Raw genomic sequence first — 26606 nt, 5'->3', positions numbered from 1 at the left:
GTGTGAGGACAGTTGAAGTCCTGCGCCTGTGGATACAGGGTATCATATCCTAATTCGGGCATATTCGGGAAAAGGATTCAGTCCCTGCGTGGGGAGTTGCGTGGTCTCATCTCCAGCCAGTGTATGACCTCCTCGGGTGCGGTAAAGAAATGAGCTTTCCCTCGATCCGTGACCCTGAGCCGCGCCGGAAACATCATGGCATAAGGGAGCTGTTTCTGTCTCAGCATGCTCTTGGCTTCCGTGAATCTCGCTCGTTGCTTTCTTACTTCCGTGGAGAAGTCAGGGTAAATTGAAATTCTTTGGTTATCATAGTGAAGGTCCCCAGCCTTCCTGGCTGCTGTTAATGCTGCATCTCTGTCTCGATAATTCAAAAGTCTCGCTATCAATGGTCGCGGGGGTGCACCAGGTGGAGGTGGCCTCCCAGGTATACGGTGGGCTCTTTCCACAATAAAAGCATTGGAGAAGACCGACTGCCCAAATGTAGAGGAGAGCCAATGTTCAACAAATTTTTCCACCTCTGCCCCTTCCGCCCTCTCAGGCAGACCCAGGATCCGTATGTTATTCCTCCTGAGCCTGTTTTCAAGGTCATCCGCCTTGCTCTCTAGCTGAGTCAGCTGTTTTTCTGCGTTAACAAAACGCCCTGGAAGTGGGGCAATGGAGTCTTCCAACTCACTTATCCGCCGCTCAGCCTCACCCGTTCTCTCCCGCAATTTCTGCGTGTCATGCTTCAGAATAGCAAAATCAGTCTTTAATTCGTCTATTTTCCCCATTAGCATGGTGTGGTTGGAAGTAATAGCACTGAGTACTTCAGTGAGCGTTGGTTCTATAGGCCCAGGTGCGCACTCTGCAATGGCGTCCATAGCGGGGGAGGGGACCCCATCCGGGGTGCAGCCCACCTGGCAAGATGCCTTTTGTGGGGTATCTGACGTACCTTGCTGTACTCTCGGGGGTGAGGGTGCTCTCGCAAACCGTGCCAGCCGTTTCTCCGCAGATTCCCCTACACCCGCTGCCGCCTCCCTGTTGGTGCGCGGTGAACCCGCATCAGCGCCATTTTGAGTCGGCATGGTGCGCCGCTTCCCAGAATCTGTGGCTGCGCTCTTCCTCCGACCGCGTCTCACCATCCGTGCAGGGCACAGGCAATCAGGCAGCGTTTACTCACTGGGCAGTGAGGATTGCGTGCAGGTAAGTGGCAGGAAATGTCCAGTATATTGGGCCCCAGGACGGAGCTAAGGCTACCCACGTCCTATCCGCTCTCCATGCAGGCCACGCCCCCCATCAAATCAATCTTTAACAGCCAGTCATTCTTTCTGAGGTACTGGATCCAAAGAAAGTTTAAACAATGTTAATATTGATTATGATTGAACTGGCCTATTGATTATGATTGATTTGAAAGGTGGAATGTTTGAGAATCCTGAAGGATTTTCTGTTTTTGCCTTGCTGAATGTGCCCTTTTCTGTATTTATTTTCCTTTTGTCTTCAAGGAGGCAAAGGCACCATCATTTTTAAAAGTATCAAAAATATAATGCTTAGCTATTGTCCTTGGTGCCTTTCCGAGTAAATAATGTCTAAAAATTCACCTTCTTTCATTTAAAATCAGCATACTTACTCGGGGCCCTGCTGGCCCGGGCTCTCCTTTTTCACCCTTAAAGCTTTGTCCCTGGAAAAGAAAGATTATTTATAATTTACAAGTGTCAACGTTGCATTATGACTATAAAGAAATCTAAGGTGGCAGACTCAAGTTTTCAATATGTATTAACATTAATACACTATAGCTCTGTAGTAATGGTGTAAAAAAAAAAAAAAAAAGCGTGCTTGACGATGGTGTGTGCCCTGAAACATTGGAGTTAACACCTTAAGCTTGAATGGGTTGTCCCTGCATTCACTTTGCTGTTGTATTTTTCTTCCCATGTGTATGTATATCGTATGGGGTCACTGAGGTGTAGTCTGATGCCAGAAGAATACGTTTAAATAGCTGTCAGATCAAGTGTTTTAAAGTTATTTATACTATGAAACAGAATATTGCTAGTATGTAACAAATTGAAATAGATTCCTATAATATTAGCTTTTCATGTTGGATTAAAATTGTTTTAATGTTTGAATCAACCACATCATCTTACCTCATTAGATCATAGTCATAGAAAGACAGTTTTAATGTTACCATGGTACTCACTGATTGTCCACGTTCACCCTTTTCACCAGGCATTCCATTTTCTCCCTAAAGAGGAAACGATATTTAGAAGTAGAACATTGTGCAGTGTTTATTAACCATGAAAAACAATTAATATTTTAGTCACAGCTACTAAGATTGTGCAGAAAAACTTGAATTTTGCTTTTATTGCAACGACACCTGGAAATTTGTTAGAATCCTTATACTGGTGCCTTTTCTAATATATATATATATATATATATATATATATATATATATATATATATATATATATATATATATATATATATATATATATATATATATAGTACAGTATATGTAGTATGTATATATATATATATGTGACACATAGGGGCACATTTACTTAGCTCGAATGAATGAATAGAATAAAAAATACTTCGAATTTTGAACGTTTTTTTTGGCTACTTCGAACAACGAATTGGCTACTTCGACCTTCAATTCGAACTAAAAATCGTTCGACTATTCGACCATCCGATAGTCGAAGTACTGTCTCTTTAAAAAAAACTTCGACCCCCTACTTTGCCAACTAAAACCTACCGAACATCAATGTAAGCCTATAGGCTTTCCTGTCAATTTGGGATCAAAGGAAAATCATTTGATCGATGGATTAAAAACGATCGATCGAACGAATGAAATGAGGTAAATCCTTAGACTTCGATATTCGAAGTCGAAGGATTTTACTTTGACGGTAAATATTAATTAACCCTCAATATTCGACCCATAGTAAATGTGCCCCTTAAAATAGTAGCAAAAGAGAAAGAACCATTGAAACACAGAATTCTAAACAACATGTTCTAATATTACCTTTTCTCCATAATATATTTGATCATCTTTTTCCCTGCCTTGAGGTTCAGTTGTAGACTTGCAAGGAGCACCTACAGGTCCCCGATCACCCTGTTGAAAAAATAAATAATATATATATATATATATATATATATATATATATATATATATATATATATATATATATTTATATATTTATATATATATATATATATATATATATATATATATATATACATAACATACACACACACACATGTTGCTGTTGCTACTGTTGCTACTATTGCAGTTGTCAGCTCGTACTTGGGAATATACTGTTCCAGAACTCCAACTGCTTGGATATTAATTTTAGCATTTTATTTAGTACAGCATGCTTTAAAGTTGCCTACTTACACATAAATATAAATTATTGGTATTGAAATAAAAGTATCTACAATGAATGTAGCACATTCAGATCTAATTGTAATCTGGAACTACTTGTAGGAATACAAAGAGGTATAATAATCAAAAAAATCCTTTGCCTCCTAGCCTCACAGTTAACACTGTAGATTCCAATAAAACACACAGTATTTCTGACAAATAAATTGTTACTATTGTTTATTTGACCTTTAATTGTTTGTGTTAGAAATTAAAAGGGTTGTATGTTTATGAAACGTTCTCATTGAAAACAGGTAACCAAGTAGGGAAACTAAGCACACCTCATCAGTGGCATAACTACTGTATACAAGAGTGGCATCTAGTTCAACTCCCTTTGGCATGCGAACAAGTTTTGTAAACCAACATTTTACACAGATTTTTATTTTATATTGTGTACTGTGGTGTTATAGTGGGTAGTTTTGGCAAATGTTTTCAACCCCTTTGTAAATATGGCCAAAGCAAAGGAAGTAATAGCACCACACTCATATTGTAAAAAAATAAAAATAAATAAAAGTAGCCCACTCATACTATAGTATAAATTAGTAAAAACTAGTAAACTAGGTATACATAAGTATAGGTGGAGGCTTATTTATTATAGGTCAGATTTAAATGGTTTTAGAGGCTTTTGAAACCAAGACTAAACTCACAAACTCTAAGGGGCACATTTACTAAGGGTCGAATATCGAGGGTAAAAACCCTCAAATTCAACCCTCGAAGTAAAATCCTTCGACTTCGAATATCGAAGTCGAAGGATTTACCGCAAATCCTGCGATCGAACGATCAAAGGAAAAATCGTTCGATCGTACGTTTCGAAGGATTTTAATCCATCGATCAAAGGATTTTCCTTCGATCAAAAAAACCTTAGAAAAGTAATGGGGAAGGTCCCCATAGGCTGACATTGTACCTCGGTTTAAACTACCGAAATATGTAGTCGAAATTTTTTTTAATGAGACAGTACTTTGACTGTCGAATGGTCGAATGGTCAAATAGTTGAACTATTTTTAGTTCGAATTGTTCGAATCGAAGTTGAAGTCGTAGTCGAAGGTCGTAATAGCCTATTCGATGGTTGAAGTACCCAAAAAATACTTCAAAATTCGAAGTTTTTTTACTTCGAATCATTCACTCAAGCTTAGTAAATGTGCCCCTCAAACTCTAAAACCGTGATCGTCCTTGAATTTATATAAAGATCTGATTATAAAAAGTGTGAACGGAAAAAAAGTGCTGAATGATAAGGGAAAAATATGAAAACCTTGACAATTTCTAGCGAAGAAAAAATCCAAAAATCTCTAAATATCCAAATTGATTTAAAGCAGTCCAATAGGATCAGCACAACTTCCACTGACTTCTATGGTACCTCGACAACTTTTACTTTGTGACGTTTTGCCTTAGAGGTTTCCGTGGCTTTTAAATTTAATAAACCTAGACATTTTAGAGCTTTTTCGACATACAGGAAAACAACACATTTTTTGAGATTGTTAGAAAAAATTCAATTCTATTGTTCATAAATGGGCTCTATAAGAGTGTGACACATTGTAAATACTTTTTATTATATATTAATGCAATGCATTTTTGTATCTTACAACTGTCTGTATTTGAACTGTCTAATATATAATGGGAAATAATAAAACACGGTTTACTATAAAATAGTTGAGGGTGTTTTTGCTTACCTTTTCCCCTTTTGGTCCATAAAAACTTATTCCCATTTCACCCTATGGAATATAAAAAATAGATTAAAAAAATACCTATATTATAATATCAGTTTGCCTTTGATATTCTGTATTTGTTAAGGAAAGAAAATATTCTGTATTTGTTAAGGTAAGAAAAAATAGATCTGCAGCTGTAAGGATGTACAGCTGCAAATTTACAAGGAATTGTAGTCAAGCAATTAAGATATCTCCCATATATCTATATACTGAAATACATTATATATATAAATACACAAGTACACTATGCACATTCTTACTAAATAACACTTCCTTGTAGTTAAGTTATGTCTTGCTATGTTTAATATAGTGTTTAAACACTGTTATTTGCTTTATCAGAAACTATAGAGCAAAGAAAAGACTATAATAATGTAATACACTTTGCTCACTTAAATTTCAAGGATGCAGCATTTATGTCTATTTTGATGTTAACAAATACTAGATAAACCTTTAAATGTGAACATTTGCTTAATCCAGATAGGAAATAAAGAGGCATAATGGAAAGAATTCAGGAGTGGCAGAATGACAGAGTTGCAAAGAGACAGAAGGAACAAAATATAAAATTGAGAAGGGGTATATTTAGAGGAAGGCAAGGAAAAGGGGAAAACGCATATAAAGTGAAATGAATCAGGGAAAGATTTAATACAAGGTAAACATGGAGTATGGGTGCTTAGAATAAATCCACAAAAACTAGGCTTGCCTTAATGACATTTTTAGCACATTTTAATGGAACAGAAAAACAGTTCTTCATTAAAAATTAAAAATGTTTATTTATTTGGCAAGTTTTATATAAACATTTTGAGTGCTTACCTTTTGTCCTGGAGTACCAGGTGAACCTGGAGGTCCCTGAAAGAAATTGTGCATTTATATGTTTAAGCTAAATTGGAACAATAGAACAATGGAAATATATTTCATGGATTTGTGTTATAGCAAAGTATAGGGAGTTTGGTAAAAAAATAAATAAAGGTTTTTTTGTTATTTTTTTTTAAAGGTTATTTTTCTGTGTAAATATGTGATGACCTCCTCCTGACTTCCACATTACTACTTCCTTTTTGGAAAAAAAACATGGTTCAAACTTTACATCGCTTTACCTATATAGAGAATTAAATTAATTGTAATTGACATGACTGCTGGCTTTATAAACAGAAAGCAAGTAACGCCGATTACCTTTTACAATGGAAAATGGTCCCTATTTAAAGGGATACTGTCATGGGGAAAAAAATTCAAAATGAATCAGTTAATAGTGCTGCTCCAGCAGATTTCTGCACTGAAATCCATTTCTCAAAAGAGCAAACAAATTTTTTTATATTCAATTTTGAAATCTGACATGGGGCTAGACATATTGTCAATTTCCCAGAAAAACATGTTTTCTGATGACAGGATCCCTTTAATATTAAATATTAAAAAGGAGTGGGGTTATTAAAAGAAAAGCCTAAGTTTGTGGTAAACTATTTAATTCAATATCATTTCATTTTCAAACATTTGAAACTGTTAAAATAAAAGTATTTTCTATTATCTTAATTACCTTCCAGAATGCAATATATAGGAAAAACAAGAATTATTTACCCCTGAATGGGTCACTATTCATTCCTCTAAAATCCATTCTACTGTGTGCTTGTGTCAACCTCTTTTCTCAAATACGACCAAAACCAGAGTGCATAGTGATTTGCTCTAAACTTTTAAATAACAAAGAGGCTTATTCATCAAAATGTTGAATGTATACATTTTATAGTTTTCTTTATGATAACTTACCAAACTCATATTTGATCATTTGAAAATGTGGGGAGGGGCTGAACCCTGAACCCAGCGCCATCGTGTTATACTCATTATTTTCAATCAGTGCACCAACTTACAAAAAACCTTGGATTGAAAAAAATTTGCTTGAATTTTTCTAGGACACCTTGTCAGCCTTTTTTCATTTGGATGTTTTTGTGCTTAATAAATATTGAATATTTGCTTTTAGAGTCAAATAAAACTCAAAGTAAAAGCTTTAAGTCGTTAATATTCAGTATAGTGATGTCATTCGCACTGCATATTACACAGTGTGGCAATGTTCATAACAGCTCTGGACTACTGTCCCTTGAACCTAGGGACCAAGTCCCAATATACTTTTTATACAAAAAATATATATATGAAAAAGGCTGAGCAGTAATGAATTAAAATTCCCATTGCCACTAGCAACCTATAAAACCAGTTCATTCTGCATCAGAAATGATCAAGAATCAGTCATGTAACATCACCGTTTATGAGATATACTGTAACACTATGTTCTGCTCGGGTTCTAAGAGAGCTTAGTTCATTTTTATACTGGCCTCTCTTTCTGATTTCTTCAGATTCACTTTCATCTGGTATGGTACCTATGGATTGGAGGAATGCTGATGTCCTTCCAATATTTATAAAGGGATTACGATCTCAGCCTGGCAATTATTGGTCAGTAAATTTGGCATCTGTGGTGGGCAGAGTAAAGGGATCATATTCAAAATGTTGAGGGGGTCATTCTTCCACTGAATAGAGCACTTGTAAGGCCCCATCTAGAATATGCTGTACAGTTTTGGTCGTAGTTGATCCAGGGACTGGTCCGTTTGCCATCTTGAGTCAGGAAGGAAATTTTCCCCCTCTGAGGCAAATTGAAGAGGCTTCAGAGGGGTTTTTCCTTCCTCTGGATCAACTAGCAGTTATGCTGGTTATATATAGACTTAAAAGGATGAACTGTCTTCTTTCAACCTAACTTACTATGTTACTATGTATGTTATGATGATTTTCTATTATCCTTTTTCAACATCAGCACAGAGTACAACTAGTATATGCAGTGTCACTGGGACTCAAACAACAGCTAACAAGATCAGAAGCTGCTGTGGACAATTTTGATGACATGGATCATTACTGTTACAGGGCTGCTGAACCTTTAGGCTAGTACAGAGTATATACACAGCATTTGAGGCTATATTGTCCTTCAGGTTTTTTTTCTCCTTTAATTATGATTTTGAGAAAAAGGTCACTTACTGCAGGGCCTGGTGGCCCAATTGGTCCAACAACGCCTGGTGTACCTGGCAATCCAGGTGTACCCTGTAGAAAAATGTAGAAACAGCTTAATGTAGCATATCTTACATAGCAGCCTTCAGTCTGTATGGCATGTGAACTAAGAGATAATTTACCGGTAATCCGTTAATTCCAGGAAAACCCTTTTCTCCTTTTACCATTGATACATCAATTCCAGTAATATCTCCAGGTTCTCCCTAGAAAAGTAAAATAGTTTCACAAATCACTTTATTTTCTTTAATAAGCAGGCAGTCAGAGAAACGCAATCAATTACCTTAGAAGTTAGTTCTGAGCTTTTTGATATATTGATTTTTGGATGGTTAATGTAAGGGCCCGAAGGCTCAAACTGGAGTAGCGGACCAAAGAGGAAGCTGAAGTTCAGCACAGTTTGCGGTACAATAGGATTAGGCAAAAGAATGGTCAAAGTCCAGGCAATAGGTCAGTTCAGGCGGCAAGAGTTCAATAACGATAAACAGGCAAAGGGTCAAGATCAAGAATCAATATACACGAACACACCCAGGAACACACGAAGTAGAACCTATAATTGGGCAATGTTTGCAGACCTTTAGGTTCCTTAAATAGGCCTCCTTTGGCGCCAAAAGATGGACGTGATGACGTCACTGCGCTGGCGTAATTGCGCAGGCGTTCAGACGCTGGCGTCCATTCAGGCGCCGGCGTCCATTCTGACGCCGGCGAAAATGCGCTGGCGTCACAGTGCCGCGCCTGGGAAGAACCTCGTGGAAGGACTGGGCGCCGCCATCTTGAACAGCAGGGCAGCGTCGGCGTGGAGGCAGGTAATTCTCCCTTACAGTTATTTCATGAGACATTTTTGTTAACGAAAAGTACATTAAAACCAAACCCAAGGGAAGTAACTTAAGTCTGGTCTATCTGTGCTCTTTTGAACCTATAATAGCCAGTTTTGGCTTTTGACCTGGCCCTCAGCTTCTCAGGTGTCATCAGGTCTTACCACACAAGAAGTCAGACAGGAAGAGTCAGATAACAAATAAAGGGGGAATGTAATTAAATATTAAATATGGCTTCTTGCGAAATTTTAACTGCTCACAATGTAAAATAATTCACTGGTGGATATGACATCGCCAAACAGGAGTTTTCTTAAATATTTTATTGAAAAATACACTTCGCGATTGGTCGCAAGCTTTGCAAAGTCGTTGAGGTCTGTAATTGGTCAAAAAGTAAACAAATATGGTCGCTAACATCAACAAAAGGGACAGGACTAGGGGAGCAGGAATCAGGAACCATGAAACAGCAGCAAGAATACAAAGACCCAGGAACAAGATAGCTTGTCCTTCAATAGGAAGTGTGTGAATTTTGAGCTAGGAGTTATATAGGCAGGCTGTTGAGAACTACAATTTTTCTGATATTTTTGTTTCCAGATTCCAGTGTTAAATACTATTTGAATAAAAGTAAATGGAAACTTACTTTTGGTCCTGGTTGCCCAGGTGATCCCTAAAAAACAAAAGAACAGCTGTCAATAGAATTAACAATATAAGATATATATCATTGTGGAGGTAGCCTTTTAGCTACACAGAAGTAATGCAGGCAGCTTAATCCATAAAATAGAGTGTACCGTATATCCGAGAAACCAAAATAGATGCCATGACATTGGAGGGAGACCCAGCCATCTGGCTGCAATGTTTAATAGGCCTTTGTTTTATTGAATGCAATCTTGTAATTTTTTTTTATTTCTAGGGGCTATCTAAAGGTGCTAACCTTGGTGCTATAGGTACTATGTTGCCAATCCTAATGCCAAACACATTGTTTTATTGCTTTTTACATCACCTAACCTTTAACAACTAAGACATGGAATAACTTATATCAGGTGTAGTAGTCCATGGCACCAAATCAGCATGCATTTTCTAACCCAACCCTTTCTTGAAACTATCTGTCAATATATCAGGCTCGGGAAGAGAAGTCCTCACTGTAAAATAACCATTCTGAATCTTAAGGTGCAACCTCCTTTTTCGAATCTGAATGGATTTACTCGTGTTCACTGGAAGAACTGGCTGGTGAGTAAAGCTTCAGCTATGAGCACACAGAATTTATCCAGTAAATGAGTCCTCTTTTGTGCACATTGAGAAAAAGAACTTATTATGCACATTTCTTTTTACACACTTTATTATTGATATACTTTGGGGGTTTTTATCATCACTTGGCATGCATTAAGTTTTAGTGATGAGAGAATCGATCGCGCATAAAAATGCCCATTGACTCCAATGTGTTTTGCAAAATTTAACATTTGAGTCAATGGCCATTTTTACACGTGACAATTTTTAAGCTCGTGACAATTTTTCTTGCTCTAAATGCATTAAAGTTAATGGGCGTTTTTTCTTATGGTGACTTTTTTTGTCCTAATGTATTAAAGTCAATGGGCGTTTTTTCTTATCGCGACTTTTTTGTCCTAAGGCATTAAAGTCAATGGGCATTTTTTCTTATGGCGACTTTTTTTCTCCAAATGCAATAAAATCAATGGGAGTTTTTTTGTGGCAAATTTTTCCACAGCAAATTTTCAGCGCAGTTTCGTGAAAAAATTACCACATGGCCAAATTTCATCGCTGTCGAATAAATTCGCTCATCGCTATTAAGTTCCTAATTTTCTATTTATGTCTTCCTGATTTCTGCTTTACAACACAAACAAGTGTATGATACCTATGATATCTATGACTTGTAATTCTTACATTTCTTTCTTCTTTACTCCTATTAACCTTTTTATATCTGAATGTTGGTTATGGACTACTTGACTTACTTTAAGCATTGTGACATCTATGATATTACTCCTCATTCCTTTAGAAAGTCTAAAGTCATTGCATAACAAGGCAGCATGACCAATGAAGAGAGAGGTCACATATGAAGCTACTGATCCATCATGTCAAAAATTATTTTACTCATGGACAGTTAGCAAAGGAAACTGTATCGTGCACAACAGTGGTAGAGAACCAGCTAACTGATTAATTTGCTGTCATTTGTTACATTAATAGAAAAAAAAGAAATACAGTTGTGCTTTGACAAACTGTAAATTACCCATGTGCAGTTTTTAAGTTTTGCTGCACCGGATCAATATACCCTCTTGATCTGCAACTGTCTTGGGGTGTAAAACATATTTCTTATATAAAAAACATTAGGTTCAGTGTCTTTTCTGGCATGGAGATATAACACAACCATGTTATTCCTTTCCTGGAGTGATTAGAACCCAATTTATCTGCTGACACTATAATATGAAGAACAAAAATTGAAGAACTTAAAAGTAGTACTTACAGGATACCCAATTATTCCAGGAAGCCCATGTGGTCCGACAGGTCCTCTTTCACCCTAAGATAAACATTACCAATCAGCTGAAACCACATCTCTGGCCTTTCAACCACATTTAAACTGCTGTTATAAGCTGAGACTAAAGCAAACTGAAGTTCTTTATCAAACAGTATTCAAATACTTATATACAGGGACTGGTAACATTTTGTAGCCTTAATGCAGAACATCAGCAAACAGATTGACTCTTGATGCAATGAAAGTATCTGTTTCCACAACAAGTGATCACTATAGAACCCTGTGTTACAGGTCATATTTAACTAAACACATTTCTACCTTTGTGCCATTACACCCTGGAATCCCAGGTGGGCCTGGTGAGCCATCCTGCCCAGGTATGCCCTGAAAGAGAAAAAAAAGTGTATTAAAAAATATAATATCAAATAGCATAATGCAGGATACATTTTATTTATTATACGTACAGGAAGACCTGGATTTCCTGGAAATCCATGAGAACCAGGTGGACCCTGAAATTAAACAAAAAGAGAACATGAGTATTGATAATTCAAAGCACGACTCAAAAATGCTATGTTATATGCAATACCATCAGGTCTGGACTGGGAGTCTAAATAGGCCCCGGCATTCCAAATACAAGGCCCAAACAGCCATTACTAACCAGTGACTTTCTATGGCATCTTACAGCTGAACCTCTGGCATTTGTCAGAACCCACAGATTTGCCAGTCCAGGCCTGAATACCATCTATCGATTCATGTAATCAGTCGTTTCTTCGCACTACAATTTAAATTAAGCCGCTTAGCAGATATGGTAACATAAGCAATTCTTGGCTTCTGCCTGATTGATAGGCAAACTTTAGGTATTAATTAGTGGCACAATGCAGATGTGACAGATGCAAAATATACAGTTTAAAGTAGTTGCATTGCAGGGCCAAGTGTGCACAATACATGGCAGCTTGTGCCTGTTTTTTGTGCTTTGCACCCTGCCCAGCACTTTATAAATATTCCCAACAGTGTTACAGTGCATCTTTTAAAGGGGACCCGTCACCCAAATAAATTATTCAAAATCCTGTTTTGTCACATTAGTCAAGCAAAATGAACTTACACTAAATAAATTATTTGAATCTGGTTTCCTTCCGTCTTGGAATACATTATAATAGCAAGAAGGCAGGAGCCATTTTGTGGACACTGTTATTAAGACAAGCCTTGTATCTTCTCAGAATCTTGTTTGTGCACCAGATCGGGGGACCTGATGTCCATCCCCATGCACTGGCTACACAATTAAATGGTGAAGAGAATGGGGGAGAGCAGTGACATCTACGAAATGCTGAAAGGAAAGTGAAAGTAATTGTCTGCCATGTCTCTATGCCTAAAGGTAGCCATAGACGCAAAGATCCTATCGTACGAATCGAGGTACGATTTTCGGACCGTGTGTGGAGAATCCCGACATTTTTCGTCCGACGAGATCGGTCGTTTGGTCGATCAGACAGGTTTGATTTTGTCCCGACCGTCCCGCTGGAGCCCATTGCGCTCTCATCGTAATCCGATCGTTCGGCCAGAGGGCCGAATGTTCAGATTACCCCCAATATAGCCATGCCCGTTAGTGGCATATCGGGGAAAGATCGTCTCTTTGCGTTTATGGCCACCTTAAGGCATAGAGGAGGGGCAGACAATATTTGATTGACAGCTGAGATTTTTAAATTACCTTACAACAGCTATAAATGCTTTAATAAAAAATAGAAATCGGATATCCAGTTTAATTTGAAAAGGACTTTTATTATACAGATTGGTGACAGGTCATCTTTAAAGGTGATGCGGAGGAGACATGGAGATTGATATTCTGCTCAACAGAATCAAATAGATATTATCACACCTTATTTGCTCTACAACAAGGAAAAGCAAAATAATTCATATGCTGGAAAAGGAAAAATTAATATAACTTACTCTGGTTCCTTTTGTGCCGGGAAGACCTGGTTCTCCTGTGTCACCCTGAAATAGATTTTAATTAAGAACAATAAATTACAGTATTTCAGATGCCATAAAGGCAAACGTATACCAGTGTTTATGTTAATTACCTTCTGACCTATTGGTCCCTGTGGCCCTTCTGGCCCTTGGAGTCCAGGAAAGCCCATTAATCCAGATAAACCAGGCAGACCTCGCTCACCCTGTGGAAAGTGACAAATGTAGTTAAAAATTATCTTTCATCTATTTATTTATAATTCTCAAGTATTTTATAATGATATGATGACGATGTTTATCATGTTGCCAGCTTCTACATTCAACATATTCTTTCAATTCTTGTTTTTATTTAATCTGTGGTTTAAATGTCAGTTTACAACAACTCTCTTTGCTGCAGCCTTTCATTGTGTGTTTTAAATTTATCTTTGACATTTTCATGGAGGGAATAATCTTCTACGATCCATTGTTTATAGTTAAAATTAGGAATCAACACGTACACACGTACAAAATATTGTTTAGGAATTAAATGTGCTGTATAGCTGCAGAGGCAGTCCCCGAATTAGAACAACCAGAATTGTGCATTCCAAAACACACATGCTTTAACAAAAATGCACATAATTATTCTCATTCCCATATACAGTACATCAAGTAAATAAAATTAAATACTACTTGGGAACCAATACGGGTGAAAAGCATGCATAGCCAATACCAAGGACAGTTGCACACTCTCACTGGTCTGACAGCTGAAGGGCTGATAAAGACCTAATTAACATATTAAACTGAGTGACTGAACTGCAGAGTGCAGACTAAAATAGGGGTTTTGTGTAAAACAGAGGTCATGACCACAAAAGCATATAGTCATACTGTATACAATTTTAAAATAAACCACAATTCTAGGGCTTTTCTCACTTTTTTGCATTTACAATAGAAAATCTACCAACTATCTGGACAGTAAATAAGCTCCTCTGTTTATTTTTGTAATAAGATACATTGATTATTAATTGTTTTCTTATTTCACCTTACAATATTGATATCTTTTTTTGTCATCTATGAAACATATTTGCATTTCACCACAAGAGGGTGCACTTTGCCATACATCAGTTTGGATGTTCACAGTTTGAAGCAGATAAACTGAACTGGTTAGGGTGAGACAGGCTAAAGGTGGCCATAGACTCAAAGATCCGCTCTTTCACCGACATGCCACTAACGGCATGGCTATATCGGGGGTAATTCAAACGATCGAATTACGATGTGCCAAGGGGCTCCGACGGGTCGGTCAGTTAAAAATCAAACCTCCCCGATCGATATCGTGGCCATATATCGATCGGGAAGACCCATCGGAAGCCCCCGTACACGGGCAGATAAGCTGTCAAATCGGTCCAAACGACCGATATCGGCAGCTTTATATGCCCGTGTATGGCCACCTTTAAAGGAGCCAAAAAGCCATTCTCAATGCAAGACCTGCAGTGTAAAGCCTTCTGTGTGTCTTATGCTACACACATAGCACTGCCTTAATATGAAAAATTTAATTTTAACGCTTACATTAGGCATTATGGGCTGAGACATGCAAATCAGGGGCGTAACTACAGAGGAAGCAGACCCTGCAGCTGCAGGGGGGCCCAGGAGGTTTAGGGGCCCCATGAGGCCCTACTTAATGAGCATTTTCAATATATATTGGTAAAACAGGACAACCTCTGAATATTTTGGGGGCCCTAAAATAAATTTGCTGTGGGGCCCAGTAACATCTAGTTATGCCACTGATTCAAATCACTTCTTTATGTCCTGTGGCCAACCATGCATCCAGAACCAATGGTTTTATAGCACAGATACAGCCTAATGGTTCAGAGTCATATATCCAAACGTGCAAACAAACTGTTTTGATCTTGTTACATCTCATCAGTGCAAGATATTTGGACATGGCTTCTGAGTAGGTAGGACTTGTGGAGTAGCAAAGCAGAGAAACCAACCTGGTTAGGATGAGACAGGCTAACATACATTGTACACAAATCCCACACTGTAACAACTTTTAGACCATTATCTAATTTTTCTGCTGGAAACTCCTGAATATTGCAGGCTTTAATAAAAAAAGCCATATGAAAAGTATCCATTTACTGTGAAACCACCCAGAAGTCAGATGGCACACATGCTAGGTTTCTTTAGCCAATAAAAGGACAGAGTCATATACTAACAAAAAATCTGATTAGCTGTGGTGTGTGCCTCCACTCATGGAGTATAGTCCAAAAATCAATGTAGATTCCCAAAAAAATCTTATTCCATTAAACCAAAGTCATTAACAGTAGTCTAAAGCAGGATAGACTTACTGTTGGTTGAAAAAGGAGCCCAGATGATATAAAAAGTAGAAAATCTTTATTAGGACATATTTAAACCTGACACGTTTTGTGCCAAGACTGGGCACTTATGAGTAAGGTCAGGTTTGAATATGTCCTAATAAAGATATACTTCTTTTTATATCATCTGGGCTCCTTTTCCAACCAACAGTAAGTCTATCCCACTTTTGTTATTTCAGAGCCATATACTCCGAAACTTCTTCCTGGTTCAATAGAGCCTGCATTATTTTCTGTCAGCTGACCTCTGAGGGAGCACACAAACCATAACAAAATGGTGGCTCAAGGTAAGGCATGTAAAAGAGCACTTTTACTGATACGCATATGCCATGTTGGTAAGATACTTTCATAGGTCAATTTTCCTATTATATGTCCTTATGAACAAACAGTCCAGAAGCCATCCACTGTTTTGCTTTTTTTAATCCCCTCATAATTATGGGCATGAAGAGGACGGCAGAGGCTTGAGGTCCTCCATTATAGACTCTAGCCTTTGCCCCAATTGCACCCATTGTGCTTATTACCTATCCACCATCGCTATCTAACACAGAATGAGTAATAGCCCCAATAGGCACCAGCTTGTTGGTGTACTACAAATAGCGTGAGTCACCTCTTACCTGCTGAACAGGTATGGGACCTGTTATCCAGAATGTTTGTGCATAGGGTTTTCTGTATAATGGATCTTTCCATAATATGGATATTTATACCATAAGTCTACTAGAAAATCATGTAAACATTAAAGGAAAACTATACCCCCAAAATGAATACTTAAGCAACTGATTTATATCAAATTAAATGGCATATTAAAGAATTTTACCAAACTGTTATATATATTTTAGTAAATTTTGTCCTTTTACTTCTCTTGCCTTGAACCACCATTTCATGATGGTCTGTGTGCTGCCTCAGGGATCACCTGACCAGAAATACTACAACTCTAACTGTAACAGTAGTGTGGAAGCAAAAGACACAACTCTGTCTCTTAACTGGTCCATGTAACCTAATATGTATGGTTTGTTTGTATGCACCTTGAATTGTAGGATCCCAGGGGACGGCCCTTATTTTTTTAAAATAGCAATTTTCTATTTATGATTACCCAATGGCACATACTACAACCAAAGTCAATTATTGTGAAAATGATTCATTTACATGATGCAGGGTTTTATATATGAGCTGTTTTATGCAGTATATTTTTATAGAGACCTACAATGTTCGGATTTAAATAAACCTAATTGGTTGGTTTTGCATCCAATAAGAATTATTTAAGTATAAGATACTGTTTAATTATTACAGAGAAAAGGGAAATCAGTTTTAAATTTTGGATTATTTGAATAAAATGGAGTCTATGGGATACTGTGGCTAATTTATCAACACTGGGCAAATTTGCCCATGGGCAGTAACCCATGGCAACTAATCAATCCCATAGCTGTTTTTGTATTAGACACAGTTTAATGAGTTTTTAAACAATGTTGTTATTTTTAAGAGAAGAAGTAAAAGTTATATTTTTAACTTTCTGTCCCTATGACAAACACTAAGGGGCACATTTACTTAGCTCAAGTGAAGGATTAGAATAAAAAATACTTCGAATTTCAAAGTATTTTTTTGGGTACTTTGACCATCGAACTGGCTTCTTCGACTACGACTTCGACTTCGATTCGAACTAAAAATCGTTTGACTATTCGACCATTCGATAGTCGAAGTACCGTCTCTTTAAAAAAAACTTCGACCCCCTAGTTCGCCTCCTAAAACCTACCGAGGCCAATGTTAGCCTATGGGGAAGGTCCCCATAGGCTTTGTAGCCAATTTCTGATCGAAGGAAAATCGTTCGATCGATGGATTAAAATCCTTCGATTCGAAGGATTTAATCGTTCGATCAAACGATTATTCCTTTGATCGTTCGATATTCGAAGTCGAAGGATTTAACTTCGACGGTCGAATATCGAGGGTTAATTAACCCTTGATATTTGACCCTAAGTAAATGTGCCCCTTATTGTTGGGCATGTGCAAATTTTTTTTCCCTCTGTGGTGGGGTTTCTTTCTTTTTCCCTAATTTGGGACTTTGCTGCACACCGCCTGTGAGTGTTCTCTTGTTTTATCCCTGTATATATGTTTCCTGGCCTGGGACCTGCCTACTCTGTAGAACAGGGATCCCCAACCTTTTGAACCCGTGAGCAACAATCAGAGGTAAAGGGAGTTGGGGAGCAACACTAGTACGAAAATGTTCTTGGGGTGCCAAATAAGTGCTGTGATTGGCCATTTGATAGACCCTATGTGGCTCTTCAACCTACATTGAGGCTCTGTTTGGCAGTACATCTGGTTTTTATACAACCAACACTTGCCTCCAAGTCTAGAATTCCAAAATAAACACCTGCTCTGAGGCCACTGGGAGCAACATCCAAGGGGTTAGGGAGCAACATGTTGCTCACGAGCTACTGGTTGGGGATCACTGCTGTAGAATGTTCCTGGGGATAGCTAGCCTCCACATGGCTAACCTTAGTGGTTGCTGTCATCTGTTGGACCATCTAAAGGGCCCATTTACTTAGAATAGAGGAAAAATTGTTTGAATTGTTTTTTTTGGCTACTTCGACCATCGAATGGGCTACTTCGACCTTCGACTTCGAATCTAACGATTCAAACTAAAAATCGTTTGACTATTCCACCATTCGATAGTCGAAGTACTGTCTCTTTAAAAAAAACTTCGACCCCCTAGTTCGCCACCTAAAACCTACCGAGGCCAATGTTAGCCTATGGGGAAGGTCCCCATAGGCTTCCTAACAATTTTCTGATCGAAGGAATATCCTTCGATCGATGGATTAAAATCCTTCGAATCGTTCGATTGTAGGAATAGCGCAAAATCCTTCGACTTCGATATTCGAAGTCGAAGGATTTTACTTCGAATTAATTAACCCTCGATATTCGACCCTAGGTAAATCTGCCCCTAAGTGTTAACTATGTGCATTACAATAAAATATAATTCCTTACATGCTAAGAAGAAGTATAATCAATAATGTATTACTGTATGAAATGTGCTTTTTAGCCCAGTGTGCCCAGTGACACATCCCACACATAGAGGCACATTTATCAAAGGTCGAATTTCGAATTCATGTGAATTTTTTTTAACTCTAATAAATTCGAATATACTCGAAATTCGATTGGGGGGTTATTGAATAAAAAAAAATCTTATATCTTAAACACGAACAAATATTACCGACCTGAAATCTTGATTAGAATTCGAATCGAATTCAAATAAACTTGAATTGAGTTTTTTTCTCCAAAAAAATTTGAATGTAAGGAAGGCTAGTAACATCTTCAAATTGGTCACCGGAACTCTCCCATTGACCTATACATGAGCACCGCAGGTTTTAGGTGGTGAACTATCGAATTTGAATTTTTAAAGGGGCATGGTTTGATAAATCTCTAAATTCAAATTCAAATTAAAATTCAAATTGAGTTCAAATCGAGTTTGTATTATTCACAATTCGAATTTAAGAGTTTTGTTCGTAAAAAAATTTGAAAATTCAACCCTTTATAAATCTGCCCCATAAAGTAACTAAATATCAAGTGAAAAGTGTTGGATAGGAAGAAGACACATATCTCAGAAACTAGCAAAATATATTTATTCCTTTTTCTAACCATGCATTTGTGTGTTTTCTCAATTTCCTTAAAAAAGTCTGAGCTTTTGTTTCACAGCTTTACAGAACATTGTGTTATTATATTTACATATACAGGTCAATTTAGGGGCATATTTAAATTTTTCCAAATGTATACCATTTATCAGTCAGAATGTGATCATTGGATAGTAAATCCTCTTTCTGGTGAATGGGGTATAGAGTTCATAATCACTGAGCTCTAACACCTGTTTAAATTGTTAATCCTCAATTTGAAAAAGGGTATTTTCCTCCCAGGAGCAAAGCTTTCAGCAAAGTAAATAACAAAGTAAATATTTTGGTAACGCTAAAGAATAAATACATATAATATTTAAAAAGTTATGTATTTCTCTTTTTTGAGGAATGAATCCAATCATCTGTTTAAAGAAACCATTTTTTTTTTATATGGTGTCTACTTATTTTTTTCAACTCCAGAATGCCATAATCTAAACCAAACTTATACTTACTCTGTTGTAACAGCTTCAAGTCAACTGAAAATATACAGACAGTATAAGAAGCAAAATACAAACACTGTTATAGTGAATTGTATTGGTATAGGTATTGTTCAAAAATGTTTTGGAACATACAATACTCATTGCATACGCCTAAAATCAATGAACAGCTCAATGTGTAGGTTTTTATATGGTGATACTTGGTGCTCAGGCAGCAGCATGCAATGTATTTATACTATATGTCTTTTTTTTTTAGATTTTATAGGAATTGGGCCAGATTCCCACAGATCTGTATGTGTCCAGCTTTCACATACAACTGTAGTCAGGAGTAATGCAAGGCTCCAATAAGCTGGAAAGCCTGTTTACATTGTAGTTCAGCCTTGGCAGACAGGAAGGAGGCAGAGTACAGAAAAAACAATTGCCATAATCCATCAATAGGGAAAATGAAATGTGCTACTTTAGGTGGCACCCAGTTTAAGATATGATGGACTCCTGTTCCACCAAATATATTAATGGTGTGGAGGGAAACATGCTATGACCTTCCTCCTCACAGTGAACTTTGAAGCTAGAAGTCAAGTCAAATTATGTTCTTTTTGCAATAACTCTTCTTTTAGTTGAAGGTTGTGAAGTCATCTTTGTCTCCAGTGAACTTTCCTAAATGGGGTGCCCTACAATTTCTGTATGTGCCAGGGGGGAAGAAAGGCTTTAAATAATTATAAGGGTTCTACTCCCTCAAATTAGATGTTGTCTGTTGATGATATTTATATCAATATGTTTTTTTTTATTAATAGCAGTTGCTTTCTCATTCAATTCCCCTAACCAGTCAGTAACAACTATATTATTTTAGTAAACTTAGATGACCTTCATGCTATACATTTCTTGTCATTTGTCTTTCATAACATTTGTCTTGTGTCTTGTAATTTTTACTTTATTGTTATTCCTAAAGAGCCAGTCACAGTGTTGATTTCCTTACATCTGCCGTTATTATAATAAATTGTTTATTTAAAGAATGAACTGAAGGGCTGATAGGCTTTAAATTGTTTTCATACACTGTATAAGAAGGTTCAGAGTGTAACAATATTACAAAACTCACATTCAGGAAGGTGATGTTTACAAGTGGATCCTAGCTTTAAAGAGAATATTGTCAAGATCATTTGTCAATTAACCCCCTCAGCACATATCAATAAATCAGTTGTCCAACTGGTATTAATTTGAAGTGGGAAACAAAACATGAAATTCGTTTGGGATTAGATGCAGCTGGTGAGCACAGATCAAGAATTAACAGCATGAACTGCCAGCTGTTAGGATTATTTCCCCCCATTATCATACATGGCATTGCACTCTTTTGGAATTTTGTCAGTTTAAATCAATTTCATGATTCTATGACTAGGAACATATGGGAGTCTGTAAAAATCAACATTCCCACTAACAATGATTCATAAAGAGAAATCACACAGAATCCAGCCTTTTTGTTTTCTTTTTAAGAATACATTTCCTAGACTTCCCTCAAACCAGAATTTCAATGATAATTTCCTGAAATACGTTTATTTTATTTGCTTTGCTTTAAAAACATGCCTCACACTACTTTTTACCAATGTACAGTTATCATTCTTTTGACTATATGATTGATATAATGTATAATTAAAACACAGTTGACATGTAAGCTTGTAAGTTAAAAAAGTACAAGTTTATTGCATATTATATAAAAAATCAAACAGTCCCCTCATGGTGCCTAACGCGTTTCATGCTTACCTAGCACTCATAGGCAATCTCATGACCATGCCTTGGGAATATTTTTCAAGTGATGTAGTTATGCCTCTGTTTGGTCACTAGACCAAGTTAATTATATGTATTTAATTAAAACACAGGCCAATGTTATATAAATAGAGTGGTGTTACATATGGGCAACATTTACCTAAATATTTATAGCTGGTATATTTTTCAAGGTGCTTTAATCACTAGTAACTAAGTGAAGTTATAAGAAGGGAGCTTTATATTTGGGTTTATACAAAGTCCATAATGATAACAACACAGCCTAGTTACACTAAGGGGGTTATTTATCAAATGTTGAATTTCGAAGTTATGGGATTTTTTTTCTGATAGGGACAGATAAACTAAGGTTTGAATGGTAAATTCAAATTCAAATTAGAATTTTCAAATTTTTTTTTGGTTAAAACTCACAATTTTGAATTTAAAACCACCAACTCGAATTTGAATTTGAAAATGAGATTTATCACCTTGACCCTGGAAACTGTTCTAATTCAATACTTTGCCACCAAAAACCTGTTGGTTTCATGTAGAAGTCAATGGCAGAGGTCTGTTGAACCATTTAAAGATGTTAATAGCCTTTTTAACATTTGAGTTTTATTTGGAGGAAAACTTGATTCGAATTTGATTTGAATTTTTGGATCATTCAATTGAATGTTAGATTTTAGGGATGCACCGAATCCAAGATTCGGTTCAGGATTTGGCCAGGATTCGGCCGAATCCTTCTGCCAGGCCGAACTGAATCCGAATCCTAATTTGCATATGCAAATTATGGGAGGGGAGGGAAATCCATGAGTTTTGTCACAAAACAAGGAAATATAAAATTTTTCCCCTTCCCACCCCTAATTTGTATATGCAAATTAGGGTTCGGATTAGGTTCGGTATTCGGCCGAATCTTTTGTGAAGGATTCGGGGGTTCGGCCGAATCCAAAATAGTGGATTTGGTGCATCCCTATTAGATTTTCAAGTTTTTTCATAAATAACCTCCCATTCGAGTTGTGAGTACATTCAAATTTATTAGAGTATTAACTTCGACCTTTGATAAATAGGCTATGCAATGATGTAGAGATTACGCAAAGGCTGAACAGAATATGTTGCATCCTTGTGAAGTTTTATCTGGAAACTTACTTTTTGTCCTTTTGCTCCACTGCAGTCACATTTGCTAGTTCCACATCCATTGCAGGCCTGTTACAGAAAGAAAAGAAAATATTTTACATGATATTATATTCTCCTTGTATGCTTTGGAACAACAGCTTTCCCCTCCCTTTGTCATCACATATAAATGTATATTTTAATTTGTATATTTAAAATGAAGTTTTCATTTTAGTTATTATCCCCCAAATGTTATAAAAGGCGCTAAGTTTGCAGACGAGCAGTAAGCCATAGCAACCAATAAGATGGTTGCTTTTAAACAGATGACCAGTAAATGCTACCTGCTGATTGGCTGCTATGGGTTATTACTACTGGGCAAACTTAGTGCCTTTTATTACAAAAACCCCCTATGTGTGTAACTGTTAAGTGTACACAGAGATACAGGAAATATTGTTGGAGAACTCCCGGTTTGGACAATATGAAATGAGAAAACACAAGAGAGATCTTAATCTTGCAAGCTATGCAAGAAATGCGAACATACTTTATACTGGCCAAATCCAAAGTACAAACATGAATAAATCAGCCCCCATTTTTTTCAGTATTCTATAATTATATTAGTACTCTGTAACTTAGTCATTTATCTCTAGTTGGTCTTAGTTAAGCTGATATCTGCCTGGACACAGTATGCATTCCAAATCATGTTGCTGATGTATTTTTCCAGTTAGGTCATATTTTTTATTATCTGTGCCTGCTGTTTCTCTAAGTATTAATATTAATTTCTGTTGCATATACCTGATTAGGATTCAATTTCTACTTGGATGTCATGAATTACATCTTCCTAAACTGCCAGCATCCCAACCAAATAAGGAGGGCTGTGTGTGCAGCACTGCTTATCTGAGGAATTTCTAGCACAATCTCAGTAATGTGGAAGTTATTTAATAGTTCAGGCCTGGCTGCTATCCTAGAAAGAGCCTTATTATCAGGAAGTAGAAGCATTCTAAAGCAGAATGAAACCAATAACTATTAATGTCTTATTTGCAAAAAAAAAATCACAATACACATTACTGCACATGATTCACTGTACACATGCACTGTACAAATTTGTATAATTTTACAATGTATGTCAGCTATCTTGCACTATATATTTGTTGTTATCTTGCCAAATTGTTTCTGGGAGTTATACTCCCTGCAACAACTAGACAGCTATGTCTATTTTACACATATGCCAAATAGAGCAAGACAAATAATTAGACTAGAAATGATTTGCTTGATGAATAAGGATACAAGTCTGATGCACAACTGCCCAATTAAATTCCAATTGTCACTTGTTCCCAGTAGTGTTGACCTTGGAGTACTCTTCATGGTACCCCAAATAATCTAAAATGTTAAAGAATGTCTCTTCCTAACACTGTATAATGAAAGAAAATGTACTTGTAAACAAGTTTCCTTTATGTCCAGTTCCCTTGATATGTGTGTAACACAAGGTACTGTTAACGAAAGATTCTTAATCCTGGCTGTAGTGTATTCTACCACATTGCAGCACAAGAACCACCTGCTTCCACCCACATTAACCCTTCCACCTTTCCGCCCATCCACCGAACAGTGCCTAACAGAACCTTGTGTTACACGCATATCAAGGGAACTGTGGAGGTGGGATCAGCGGGCCGAATCTTAGACACATATGCGGCTATATTAATACCAACAAGAGAGAGCTGATTCTCAGATCTATTAAGATTAATGGTAACACTCTCACGTATGCGTTGCTCTGGTTTTAGCCGCTTAATACCTAGGTATACTTACGAGTATTGAGTTTTATTCCTGCAACACTTATATCCCAATAACCACACAGTTAACCGACCATTATATAATGGAGGACGGAATTGTATTAACCAAGATAAATCATCCAGTTATAATTTAACCCTCCATATTTCGTCTATAAGATAATAACTAAAGCAAATAAAGTTCCGTCTTGCATAAAAAAGGGCATTAACTCAAGGGATGAAAACATAATTACGCCTCTTTATAGGTCCCTGTAAGGTCTCATCTGGAGTATGCAGTGCAGTTTTGGACTCCAGTCCTTAAAGGAGAACTAAAATAGAATAATGCTTTAAATGCTTTATTTTGTATACTAAACATAAACATGAACTTACTGCACCAGAAGCCTAATTAAACAAATGATTTATCTTTTCAAAGTTGTCTGCAGGGGGCTGTCATCTTGTAACTTTGTTTTGGGCTCCAGTCCTGAAGAGGGATATAAATGAGCTGGGGAGAGTGCAGAGACGTGCAACTAAATTGGTTAGAGGGATGGAAGGCTTAAATTATGAGGGTAGTCAAGGTTGGGGTTGTTTTCTCTGGAAAAAAGGCGCTTGCGAGGGGACATGATTACACTTTACAAGTACATTAGAGGACATTATAGACAAATAGCAGGGGACCTTTTTTACCCATAAAGTGGATCACCGTACCAGAGGCCACCCCTTTAGACTAGAAGAAAAGAACTTTCATTTGAAGCAACGTAGGGGGCTCTTCACAGTCAGGACAGTGAGGTTGTGGAATGCACTGCCGGGTGATGTTGTGATGGCTGATTCTGTTAATGCTTTTAAGAGGCTTGGATGATTTCTTGGACAGACATAATATCAAAGGCTATTGTGATACTAAACTCTTTAGTTAGTATAGATATTGTGATATGGTAAAAGGAAAATGCATGTTAGTTCAGGGGTTAAGGGCCCTGGATGAAGGATATGGCAGTTAAGAAACTGCATTGTTATTCTTCTTTAGGGTATCCAGGGCTGGAATGGAGGGAAGGATCTGGGCGGGCCTTCCATTCCACTCCAGACTGACCTGGGTGTGGTGTTAGCTACCTGCTCATAAATTAATCAGGTGTCTAATTTCAGTGTGTGTGAGGGGCTGAGGAGCCTGCTGTGAACTCAAACTGAGAGTGACACAGAGAGATCATTACAGATTTGCCTGTTTAAAACTACAAGCCTGGAGCCATTGCTTTGCACACCAGACACTGAGGAAACTGAGCTGAATCAGTAAGTGCTGGACTGTGATACGTTTTATTTGTTTTATTTCAATCTGCTGAAACCTTTTCTTTATGCTGTCTGTGTGAACGGCTTCAAATAAAGCAGCCCAGGCTGAATTGGACTGAACTAAGGCTCTGTGTGCTGATTCTGTGCTACAAAAGTGCCGTGGTCAAGATTCCTGTTACCTGAAATCTCACAATTGGTGGAGTTTGCGCTGGCACAAAAAAACAGTTAAGCACAGAATCTTAAAGGGCCAGTAATATTGGACTGTGTTTTGAAAGGTTTCTTGCTACAACATGGAGAAAGTTTTGGAGCAGCTTATTGTTGCTAATGCAGCACAGCAGCAAGCCAATGCTGCCCAGCGAGAAACAAATTCTTATTTGCAACAAGCTGTTGTGCAGATCAGTGAGGATCAGAAGCGTGCAAACAAGTTGCTGGCTGAACAGCTACAAGCAGAGAGGGAGTCTACTGTTACACAGGTGTCGGCCTTGAGAGATTCCCTGATGGCCCAGCAGGAGTTGGTGCAACAGCTCACACTGAGGGCCCAAGCTGTTCCGGTAGTATCCCAGCATAATTTGAGTGGTACTATCAGAGCCAGTCATTTTCTACAAAAATTGACACCGCAAGATGATGTGGAAGCGTTCTTACACACATTTGAACGTACAGCTGCGAGAGAAGCTTGGCCCAAGGAGCAGTGGGCGGGGCTGTTGGCTCCATTCCTCTCAGGGGAACCCCAAAAAGCATATTTTGATCTGCCAGCCGAGGATGCCGAGGACTATGAGAAGTTGAAGCTGGAAATTGTTACAAGGCTGGGGGTTACCACGTCTGTACGGGCTCAGCGGGTACAGAGTTGGATTTACGTTGCTGACAAGTCGCCCCGGTCTCAAATGCATGACTTAATATACCTGGCGAAAAAGTGGC

The 26606-nt window shown here is 37.5% G+C and overlaps 1 protein-coding gene across 1 annotated transcript in view; it reads right to left on the bottom strand.

Moving 5' to 3' along the window:
- The window catches only part of LOC108709739 (collagen alpha-1(IV) chain-like), a 110807-nt gene that overhangs the window by 57980 nt on the left and 26221 nt on the right, over positions 1-26606 (bottom strand). The window contains exons 2-15 of the mRNA XM_041584255.1: positions 22699-22755; positions 13482-13571; positions 13351-13395; positions 11874-11918; positions 11731-11793; positions 11404-11457; positions 9571-9597; positions 8247-8327; positions 8095-8157; positions 5902-5937; positions 5056-5097; positions 2993-3082; positions 2171-2215; positions 1607-1657 (exon numbers count right to left, since the gene is read on the bottom strand). Coding sequence (XP_041440189.1) covers positions 1607-1657; positions 2171-2215; positions 2993-3082; positions 5056-5097; positions 5902-5937; positions 8095-8157; positions 8247-8327; positions 9571-9597; positions 11404-11457; positions 11731-11793; positions 11874-11918; positions 13351-13395; positions 13482-13571; positions 22699-22755 — 789 coding nt within the window. The remainder of the gene's footprint in view (positions 1-1606; positions 1658-2170; positions 2216-2992; positions 3083-5055; positions 5098-5901; positions 5938-8094; positions 8158-8246; positions 8328-9570; positions 9598-11403; positions 11458-11730; positions 11794-11873; positions 11919-13350; positions 13396-13481; positions 13572-22698; positions 22756-26606) is intronic.

Source organism: Xenopus laevis, chromosome 2S, assembly GCF_017654675.1.
Source record: "Xenopus laevis strain J_2021 chromosome 2S, Xenopus_laevis_v10.1, whole genome shotgun sequence".
NCBI lineage: Eukaryota > Metazoa > Chordata > Amphibia > Anura > Pipidae > Xenopus > Xenopus laevis.
This window is presented reverse-complemented; position numbering and strand designations above follow the sequence as displayed.